Source organism: Coregonus lavaretus (assembly GCF_964263955.1).
Source record: "Coregonus lavaretus genome assembly, chromosome: 26".
In the NCBI taxonomy this organism is placed as follows: Eukaryota; Metazoa; Chordata; class Actinopteri; order Salmoniformes; family Salmonidae; genus Coregonus; species Coregonus lavaretus.
This window is the reverse complement of record NC_140013.1, coordinates 46,499,872-46,511,345: the sequence shown is the minus strand read 5'-3', so window position 1 is coordinate 46,511,345 and position 11,474 is coordinate 46,499,872. Positions and strand designations below refer to the sequence as shown.

General features: G+C 46.6%; 1 protein-coding gene across 2 annotated transcripts in view; it reads right to left on the bottom strand.

The window, feature by feature from the left end:
- Positions 1-3,722: 3,722 nt before the first annotated feature.
- LOC311101822 (serine/threonine-protein phosphatase 5-like) overlaps positions 3,723-11,474 on the bottom strand; it is a 45,563-nt gene continuing 37,811 nt past the window's right edge. The window contains exons 9-14 of one of the 2 annotated variants that reach the window (XR_014609952.1): positions 8,628-8,715; positions 8,499-8,539; positions 8,186-8,364; positions 7,751-7,832; positions 5,326-5,969; positions 3,723-4,956 (exon numbers count right to left, since the gene is read on the bottom strand). Coding sequence is in view for 1 of the 2 variants with exons in the window: in XM_084143027.1 (XP_083999153.1) it covers positions 5,907-5,969; positions 7,751-7,832; positions 8,186-8,364; positions 8,499-8,539; positions 8,628-8,715 (453 nt within the window). In the remaining variant the exon portion in view is untranslated. Of the gene's footprint in view, positions 5,970-7,750; positions 7,833-8,185; positions 8,365-8,498; positions 8,540-8,627; positions 8,716-11,474 lie in introns of both variants that reach the window. The other variant, XM_084143027.1, reaches the window with a different exon arrangement.

Here is an 11,474-nt window from a genome sequence, read left to right as displayed (position 1 = left end):
CCATCTACGTAACATTGCAAAAATCAGAAATTTTCTGTCCAAAAATGATGCAGAAAAATTAATCCATGCATTTGTTACTTCTAGGTTAGACTACTGCAATGCTCTATTTTCCGGCTACCCGGATAAAGCACTAAATAAACTTCAGTTAGTGCTAAATACGGCTGCTAGAATCCTGACTAGAACCAAGAAATTTGATCATATTACTCCAGTGCTAGCTTCCCTACACTGGCTTCCTGTTAAGACAAGGGCTGATTTCAAGGTTTTACTGTTAACCTATAAAGCGTTACATGGGCTTGCTCCTACCTATCTTGTTGGTCCTGCCGTACATACCAATACGTACGCTACGGTCACAAGACGCAGGCCTCCTAATTGTCCCTAGAATTTCTAAGCAAACAGCGGGAGGCAGGGCTTTCTCCTATAGATCTCCATTTTTATGGAACAGTCTGCCTACCCATGTGAGAGACGCAGACTCGGTCTCAACCTTTAAGTCTTTACTGAAGACTTATCTCTTCAGTAGGTCATATGATTGAGTGTAGTCTGGCCCAGGAGTGTGAAGGTGAACGGAAAGGCTGGAGCAACGAACAGCCCTTGCTGTCTCTGCCAGGCCGGTTCCCCTCTCCACTGGGGTTCTCTGCCTCTAACCCTGTTGCAGGGGCTGAGTCACTGGCTTGCTGGTGCTCTTTCATGCCGTCCCTGGGAGGGGTGCGTCACTTGAGTGGGTTGAGTTACTGACGTGATCTTCCTGTCTGGGTTGGCGCCCCCCCCTTGGTTTGTGCTGTGGTGGAGACCTCTGTGGGCTATACTCGGCCTTGTCTCAGGATTGTAAGTTGGTGGTTGGGGATATCCCTCTAGTGGTGCGGGGGCTGTGCTTTGGCGGAGTGGGTGGGGTTATATCCTTCCTGTTTGGCCCTGTCCGGGGGTTTCTTCGGATGGGGCCACAGTGTCTCCGGACCGCTCCTGTCTCAGCCTCCAGTATTTATGCTGCAGTAGTTTATGTGTCGGGGGGCTGGGGTTAGTTGGTTATACCTGGAGTACTTCTCCTGTCTTATCCAGTGTCCTGTGTGAATTTAAGTATGCTCTCTCTAATTCTCTCGTTCTCTCTTTCTCTCTGAGAACCTGAGCCCTAGGACCATACGTCAGGACTACCGGGCATGATGACACCTTGCTGTCCCCAGTCCGCCTGGCCTTGCTGCTATTCCAGTTTCAACTGTTCTGCCTGCGGCTACGAAACCCCTACCTGTCCCAGACCTGCTGTTTTCAACTCTTAATGATCGGCTATGAAAAGCCAACTGAGATTTATTCCTGATTATTATTTGACCATGCTTGTCACTTATGAAAATTTTTGAACATCTTGGCATGGTTCTGTTATAATCTCCACCCGGCACAGCCAGAAGAGGACTGGCCACCCCTCATAGCCTGGTTCCTCTCTAGGTTTCTTCCTAGGTTTTCGCCTTTCTAGGGAGTTTTTCCTAGCCACCGTGCTTCTACACCTGCATTACTAGCTGTTTGGGGTTTTAGGCTGGGTTTCTGTACAGCACTTCGAGATATTAGCTGATGTAAGAAGGGCTATATAAAATAAAATTGATTGATTGATTGATCAGACCCTACACCCAAACGAGGGCACTACGTTCATCCACCTCTGGCCTGCTAGCCCCCCTACCTCTACGGAAGCACAGTTCCCGCTCAGCCCAGTCAAAGCTATTCGCTGCTCTGGCACCCCAATGGTGGAACAAGCTCCCTCACGACGCCAGAACAGCGGAGTCACTGACCACCTTCCAGAGACACTTGAAACCCCACCTCTTTAAGGAATACCTGGAATAGTCTAACAGTAATCCTTCTACACCCCCTCTCCGCCAGTGGTGGTTATCCCACTGGCTATAAGGTGAATGCACCAATTTGTAAGTCGCTCTGGATAAGAGCGTCTGCTAAATGACTTAAATGTAAATGTAAAGACACAATGGACTGGTAATGAACTATACTTGGCTGTTGGTATGTCAAAACACACCATGGTAACAAACTATATGTCTAAACATCATACTTAGCTGCATTAGCAAATATATTGGTAAGTAGGTCAGTTTCTTGACTCGAGACAGAATCATTGCTGCCCTCTAGTGTCCGAATGCAGACCCTGTGTACTGACATTTCAACAGAAAAAATATATATTTCATTTTAAAATCATTGGACTGGAAGTGTATTTATTCAATCACTTTTTTTCTCCAAACATGTACACAGAATTTATTTTCAATGATACAGTATATATATATACACACATACATACAAACAAACAAACAAACACACATACACCTCAGTGTATAGCATGATCTAAAAAGTTGAGGGCCAATATTGGACATTGCAGCTGGGCGCTTGAGAGAGAAGAGGAGGGAGGCTTGGTATCTGGACATCTGAGCCATACATCTGCAAATGGGCAAAGTCACTGGTAGACTAACAGTGGAGCGGGTTGGAGCATCACACCAGTGCTTGGCATTGTAGCAAAGCAGGTCGGGAGAGAAGAGGGGTTGTGCAGGAGCTGCCAGGAGCTGCCAGGAGCTGCCAGGAGACAGAGGAGCTGCCAGGAGCTGCCAGGAGACAGAGGAGCTGCCAGGAGCTGCCAGGAGCTGCCAGGAGACTGACTGAGCAGAAGGGTAGATCTGGAGGGCAGCGCACCCCCACCCCCCCCCAAAATAACAACGGAACAAGGATCAGTTTTGGTGAATGTGAAGAACAGCCTACATGTACAGTCCATATGTCTAAACCATCTGACTACTGGTAATGAACAGCACCGTGCAGAGAGACTGGAGCCAAATAACCAGGTTCATGTTTTCTCCTGAAGATGGAATCATGGCAACATTTTTTACACTCACTTCTGCCATACTATAAAAAAGAAGACTTAACTTCAATAAAACTATATTTCACAGGATGGATGAACCAATCCTGTAGTATATACATGCTGCTCTCACTCCCCAACTAGAGACACTATAAACTGAACAGCAGGCCAACCAACAGTATGTCTTACAGTAGCAGAACAGTTTTACTTCTGTGACAGTGCTGATCATTCCAGTTCTTTGGTACAAACCAGCTCCATACACTATCAATACTGTACCGTGGCTGCTGAGGGCAGAACGGCTCATAATGATGGCTGGAACCATAACCCTAATCATACTGTACCGTGGCTGCTGAGGGGAGAACGGCTCATAATGATGGCTGGAACCATAACCCTAATCATACTGTACCGTGGCTGCTGAGGGGAGAACGGCTCATAATGATGGCTGGAACCATAACCCTAATCATACTGTACCGTGGCTGCTGAGGGGAGAACGGCTCATAATGATGGCTGGAACCATAACCCTAATCATACTGTACCGTGGCTGCTGAGGGGAGAACGGCTCATAATGATGGCTGGAACCATAACCCTAATCATACTGTACCGTGGCTGCTGAGTGGAGGACGGCTCATAATGATGGCTGGAACCATAACCCTAATCATACTGTACCGTGGCTGCTGAGGGGAGAACGGCTCATAATGATGGCTGGAACCATAACCCTAATCATACTGTACCGTGGCTATCCAACATGTTTGTTACCATTCCATTGACTCCATTCCAGCCATCATTATGAGCAGTCCTCCCCTCAGCAGCCACGGTACAGTATGATTAGGGTTATGGTTCCAGCCATCATTATGAGCCGTTCTCCCCTCAGCAGCCACGGTACAGTATGATTAGGGTTATGGTTCCAGCCTCCAATGATACACTGATATATGGACAGAAATTAGGGAGAGATTGAGTTTTCCAATTTTACCAATACAAGAATGAACACACCCAGTTATTGACTGTGCCGGTAGAAGATATTTCATCCTACCTTAGTTACCATTACCCAACCATGTTGACTCTTCTTACCTTAGTTACCATTACCCCACCATGTTGACTCTTCCTACCTTAGCTACCATTACCCCACCATGTTGACTCTTCCTACCTTAGTTACCATTACCCCACCATGTTGACTCTTCCTACCTTAGTTACCATTACCCCATCATGTTGACTCTTCCTACCTTAGCTACCATTACCCCACCATGTTGACCCTTCCTACCTTAGTTACCATTACCCCACCATGTTGACTCTTCCTACCTTAGTTACCATTACCCCACCATGTTGACTCTTCCTACCTTAGCTACCATTACCCCACCATGTTGACTCTTCCTACCTTAGCTACCATTACCCCACCATGTTGACTCTTCCTTCATTAGCTACCATTACCCCACCATGTTGACTCTTCCTTCCTTAGTTACCATTACCCCACCATGTTGACTCTTCCTTCCTTAGCTACCATTACCCCACCATGTTGACTCTTCCTTCCTTAGTTACCATTACCCCACCATGTTGACTCTTCCTTCCTTAGCTACCATTACCCCACCATGTTGACTCTTCCTACCTTAGCTACCATTACCCCACCATGTTGACTCTTCCTACCTTAGTCACCATTACCCCACCATGTTGACTCTTCCTACCTTAGTTACCATTACCCCACCATGTTGACTCTTCCTACCTTAGCTACCATTACCCCACCATGTTGACTCTTCCTACCTTAGTTACCATTACCCCACCATGTTGACTCTTCCTACCTTAGTTACCATTACCCCACCATGTTGACTCTTCCTACCTTAGTTACCATTACCCCACCATGTTGACTCTTCCTACCTTAGCTACCATTACCCCACCATGTTGACTCTTCCTACCTTAGCTACCATTACCCCACCATGTTGACTCTTCCTACATTAGCTACCATTACCCCACCATGTTGACTCTTCCTACCTTAGTTACCATTACCCCACCATGTTGACTCTTCCTTCCTTAGCTACCATTACCCCACCATGTTGACTCTTCCTACCTTAGTTACCATTACCCCACCATGTTGGCTCTTCCTTCCTTAGCTACCATTACCCCACCATGTTGACTCTTCCTACCTTAGTTACCATTACCCCACCATGTTTTACTATTTTTTTTTTTACATTTTTAGTCATTTAGCAGACGCTCTTATCTAGAGCGACTTACAGTTAGTGAATACATTAATTTTTTTTCATACTGGCCCCCCATGGGAAACGAACCCACAACCCTGGCGTTGCAAACGCCATGCTCTATCAACTGAGCTACATCCCTGCCGGCCATTCCCTCCCCTACCCTGGACGACGCTGGGCCAATTGTGTGCCGCCCTTGAGTCTCCCGGTCGCGGCCGGCTGCGACAGAGCCTGGATTCGAACCAGGATCTCTAGTGGCACAGTTAGCACTGCGATGCAGTGCCTTAGACCACTGCGCCACTCAGGAGCTCGAGCTACCTTAGCTACCATTACCCCACCATGTTGACTATTCCTACCTTAGTTACCATTACCCCACCATGTTGACTCTTCCTTCCTTAGCTACCATTACCCCACCATGTTGACTCTTCCTACCTTAGTTACCATTACCCCACCATGTTGACTCTTCCTTCCTTAGCTACCATTACCCCACCATGTTGACTCTTCCTACCTTAGTTACCATTACCCCACCATGTTGACTCTTCCTACCTTAGCTACCATTACCCCACCATGTTGACTCTTCCTTCCTTAGCTACCATTACCCCACCATGTTGACTACTCTGAATGAAACAGGAGGGAATATAAAGTGACAGCTATATGGTGAAAGCTCCATCACTACAGTGCTGATCCAGACCCAACAGATCTACAAAGATCAAAGGGTTGGGGCCAAGGGGAAGGGGTAGGGAGCTACACAGGACTGGCTTGGAGAGAGGGATCCCATGGAACAGAGTATGGACCAGTGGACCAGGGCATGTTGTTGTCGAAGTGCTGGATGGAGTGGTGGGTGTTGTCGGCCAGGAGGGAGGGGTCAGGGGTCAGGCTGAGTGACGTGGGCGTGGCATCTACATCATCCCCATCTGCATCAGGGAGTTGGCGTATGCCATGGGCTTCACATTCGGATGAGGCTGTGGAGGGGAGAGAGAAAGACAGAGAGGGTAATGAGAGTAATGATAATTTCATAAAGACAGAAGAAACATTTATTTGATTTAAAGGCCTGAAAGGAACTGTAACTAAGGAGATGTACTGACCACAGCAGTGAACTAGGTTAGTTAGGGTTAGTATGGTCTGGCTCACAGTAACGACATACACAACCGATCAAAAGTTTTAGAACACCAACTAATTCAAGGCTTTTTCTTAATTTTTACTATTTTCTACATTGTAGAATAATAGTGAAGTCATCAAAACTATGAAATAACACATATGGAATCATGTAGTAACCAAAAAAGTGTTTGTATATTTGAGATTCTTCAAAGTAGCCACCCTTTGCCTTGATGACAGCTTTGCACACTCTTGGCATTCTCTCAACCAGCTTCATGAGGTAGTCACCTGGAATGCGTTTCAATTAACAGGTGTACCTTGTTAAAAGTTAATTTGTGGAATTTATTTCCTTCTTAATGCGTTTGAGTCAATCAGTTGTGTTGTGACAAGGTAGGGGTGGTATACAGAAGATAGCCCTATTTGGTAAAAGACCAAGTCCATATTATGGCAAGAACAGCTCAAATAAGCAAAGGGAAATGACAGTCCATCATTACTTTAAGACATGAAGGTCAGTCAATATGGAACATTTCAAGAACTTTAAAAGTTTATTCAAGTACAGTCACAAAAACCATCAAGCGCTATGATGAAACTGGCTCTCATGAGGACCGCCACATGAATGGAAGACCCAGAGTTACCTCTGCTGCATAGGATACGTTCATTAGAGTTACCAGCCTCAGAAATTGCAGCCCAAATAAATGCTTCACAGAGTTCAAGTAACAGACACATCTCAACATCAACTGTTCAGAGGAGACTGTGTGAATCAGGCCTTCATGGTCGAATTGCTGCAAAGAAACCACTACTAACGGACACCAATAAGAAGAAGAGACCTGCTTGGGCCAAGAAACACGAGCAATGGACATTAGACCGGTGGAAATCTGTCCTTTGGTCTGGAGTCCAAATTTGAGATTTTTGGTTCCAACCGCCGTGTCTTTGTGAGACGCTGTGTGGGTGAACGGATGATCTCTGCATGTGTGGTTCCCACCGTGAAGAATGGAGGAGGAGGTGTGATGGTGTGGGGGTGCTTTGCTGGTGACACTGTCTGTGATTTATTTAGAATTCAAGGCACACTTAACCAGAATGGCTACCACATAATTCTGCAGCGATACGCCATCCCATCTGGTTTGGGCTTAGTGGGACTATCATTTGTTTTTCAACAGGACAATGATCCAACACACCTCCAGGCTGTGTAAGGGCTATTTGACCAAGAAGGAGAGTGATGGAGTGCTGCATCAGATGACCTGGCCTCCACAATCACCCGACCTCAACCCAATTGAGATGGTTTGGGATGAGTCGGACCGCAGAGTGAAGGAAAAGCAGCCAACAGGTGCACAGCATATGTGGGAACTCCTTCAAGACTGTTGGAAAAGCATTCCAGGTGAAGCTGGTTGAGAGAATGCCAAGAGTGTACAAAGCTGTCATCAAGGCAAAGGGTGGCTATTTGAAGAAGCTCAAATATAAAATATATTTTGATTTGTTTAACACTTTTTTGGTTCCTACATGATTCCATATGTGTTATTTCATAGTTTTGATGTCTTCACTATTATTCTACAATGTAGAAAATAGTAAAAATAAAGAAAAGCCCTTGAATGAGTAGGTGTTCTAAAAAACTTTTGACCGGTTGTGTATCATATATAATAGATGTACTGACCACAGCAGTGAACTGGTGAAACTGTGGTTTGAGGTCTGATCCACTGAGGTGGATGTACGCTCCTTTGTTACACATCTGATCACTGGGGGGTAGAGAGAGAGAGGGAGGGAGGTAGAGAGGGAGGAAGGGAGGTAGAGAGGGAGGAAGGGAGGGAGAGAGGGAGGAAGGGAGGTAGAGAGGGAGGTAGAGAGGGAGGAAGGGAGGGAGGGAGAGAGGGAGGAAGAGAGGGAGAGAGGGAGGAAGAGAGGGAGGAAGGGAGGGAGGAAGGGAGGAATAAGAGGAAGAGCCAATACTGTTACTGTCATCTTAAACTCTAAGGCTTTAGAGGGGGGTGACATTTGAAAGTCTTACAATAGATGTTATTATTTTAAATCTGGCAATGCAAGATCGAATCACTGAAGTTGGATTGAATAGTGAGTCTGTTGCCATAGTCACCAGTAGTTGGGCGCTGAGAAGACTGTGATGCACTTCCCTGAGTGTGTGACCTCATAACCCTCAGCCTTGACCTCATGACTGCGGACGATGTAATCCAGCTTGTTCTGGTCCAGGAACCGCTCAGTGACGTCAGGACCAAACTGACAGCTCACACCTCGCTTAGAGACACACCGGCCATTCTGAGAGACAGACGGGGGAACGAAGATATTCAGGATGATCATTTAAGTAGACAGATGACATCATGCAGTAGTTATTTCAAGCAGATTATTGTTGATAACGGTGTGTATTTCTAGGGTGGTGCTGGACACCAAACCTGTGGCTGTGGATCTGACCAGAGAAGATCACACATAGGACCTGAAGAAAACAAAAAACACTTATTCGTAGGTCCTAAACAGGACAATAAAGATATTGATAAAGCTATTGATTCATTGATTGATCTTACCAGAGTCTGGGGGCTGTCTGTTCCTGTCGATCTTCCTCAGATCATCCAGCATCACTCCGTCCTCACTGAAGAGCCCCCCGTGCATCACCTGGCACAGACAACACAACTATAGACAACCGTCTCAGATGTCCAGATGTACCATTGGAAGCCTAACAGGGAACCTAACAGGAAGCCTAACAGGGAACCTAACAGGAAGCCTAACAGGAAGCCTAACAGGGAACCTAACAGGGAACCTAACAGGGAACCTAACAGGAAGCCTAACAGGGAACCTAACAGGAAGCCTAACAGGAAGCCTAACAGGAAGCCTAACAGGGAACCTAACAGGAAGCCTAACAGGGAACCTAACAGGAAGCCTAACAGGGAACCTAACAGGAAGCCTAACAGGAAGCCTAACAGGGAACCTAACAGGAAGCCTAACAGGGAACCTAACAGGAAGCCTAACAGGAAGCCTAACAGGGAACCTAACAGGAAGCCTAACAGGGAACCTAACAGGAAGCCTAACAGGGAACCTAACAGGAAGCCTAACAGGGAACCTAACAGGAAGCCTAACAGGGAACCTAACAGGAAGCCTAACAGGGAACCTAACAGGAAGCCTAACAGGGAACCTAACAGGAAGCCTAACAGGGAACCTAACAGGAAGCCTAACAGGGAACCTAACAGGAAGCCTAACAGGGAACCTAACAGGAAGCCTAACAGGGAACCTAACAGGAAGCCTAACAGGGAACCTAACAGGAAGCCTAACAGGGAACCTACTATGACTCTGCTGTTCTACTGTCCCATTGGAAGCCTAACCCTAACCCTACTATGACTCTGCTGTTCTACTGTCCCATTGGAAGCCTAACCCTAACCCTACTATGACTCTGCTGTTCTACTGTCCCATTGGAAGCCTAACAGGGAACCTACTATGACTTTGCTGTTCTACTGTACCATTGGAAGCCTAACAGGAAGCCTAACAGGGAACCTACTATGACTCTGCTGTTCTACTGTACCATTGGAAGCCTAACAGGGAACCTACTATGACTCTGCTGTTCTACTGTCCCATTGGAAGCCTAACAGGGAACCTACTATGACTCTAACCCTAACCCTAACCCTACTATGACTCTGCTGTTCTACTGTCCCATTGGAAGCCTAACCCTAACCCTACTATGACTCTAACCCTAACCCTAACCCTACTATGACTCTGCTGTTCTACTGTACCATTGGAAGCCTAACCCTAACCCTACTATGACTCTGCTGTTCTACTGTACCATTGGAAGCCTAACCCTAATATGACTCTGCTGTTCTACTGTCCCATTGGAAGCCTAACACTAACCCTAACCCTAACCCTACTATGACTCTAACTCTAACCCTAACCCTACTATGACTCTGCTGTTCTACTGTCCCATTGGAAGCCTAACCCTAACCCTACTATGACTCTGCTGTTCTACTGTCCCATTGGAAGCCTAACCCTAACCCTACTATGACTCTGCTGTTCTACTGTCCCATTGGAAGCCTAACCCTAACCCTACTATGACTCTGCTGTTCTACTGTCCCATTGGAAGCCTAACCCTAACCCTACTATGACTCTGCTGTTCTACTGTGCCATTGGAAGCCTAACCCTAACCCTACTATGACTCTGCTGTTCTACTGTCCCATTGGAAGCCTAACCCTAACCCTACTATGACTCTGCTGTTCTACTGTCCCATTGGAAGCCTAACCCTAACCCTACTATGACTCTGCTGTTCTACTGTCCCATTGGAAGCCTAACCCTAACCCTACTATGACTCTGCTGTTCTACTGTCCCATTGGAAGCCTAACCCTAACCCTACTATGACTCTGCTGTTCTACTGTGCCATTGGAAGCCTAACCCTAACCCTACTATGACTCTGCTGTTCTACTGTCCCATTGGAAGCCTAACCCTAACCCTACTATGACTCTGCTGTTCTACTGTCCCATTGGAAGCCTAACCCTAACCCTACTATGACTCTGCTGTTCTACTGTCCCATTGAAAGCCTAACCCTAACCCTACTATGACTCTGCTGTTCTACTGTCCCATTGGAAGCCTAACCCTAACCCTACTATGACTCTGCTGTTCTACTGTCCCATTGGAAGCCTAACCCTAACCCTACTATGACTCTGCTGTTCTACTGTGCCATTGGAAGCCTAACCCTACTATGACTCTAACCCTAACCCTACTATGACTCTGCTGTTCTACTGTCCCATTGGAAGCCTAACCCTAACCCTACTATGACTCTGCTGTTCTACTGTCCCATTGGAAGCCTAACCCTAACCCTACTATGACTCTGCTGTTCTACTGTCCCATTGGAAGCCTAACCCTAACCCTACTATGACTCTGCTGTTCTACTGTCCCATTGGAAGCCTAACCCTACTATGACTCTGCTGTTCTACTGTCCCATTGGAAGCCTAACCCTAACCCTACTATGACTCTGCTGTTCTACTGTCCCATTGGAAGCCTAACCCTAACCCTACTATGACTCTGCTGTTCTACTGTGCCATTGGAAGCCTAACCCTAACCCTACTATGACTCTGCTGTTCTACTGTGCCATTGGAAGCCTAACAGGGAACCTACTATGACTCTGCTGTTCTACTGTACCATTGGATTTGTAAAGTGGTTATCCCACTGGCTATAGGGTGAACGCACCAATTTGTGAGTCGCTCTGGCTAAGAGCGTCTGCTAAATGACGTTAATGTGCCCTTGAGCAAGGCACTTAACCCTAATTGCTCCTGTAAGTCGCTCTGGTTAAGAGCGTCTGCTAAATGACTAAAATGTAAATGTAAATGTAAGCCTAACAGGGAACCTACTATGACTCTGCTGTTCTACTGTCCCATTGGAAGCCTAACCCTAAC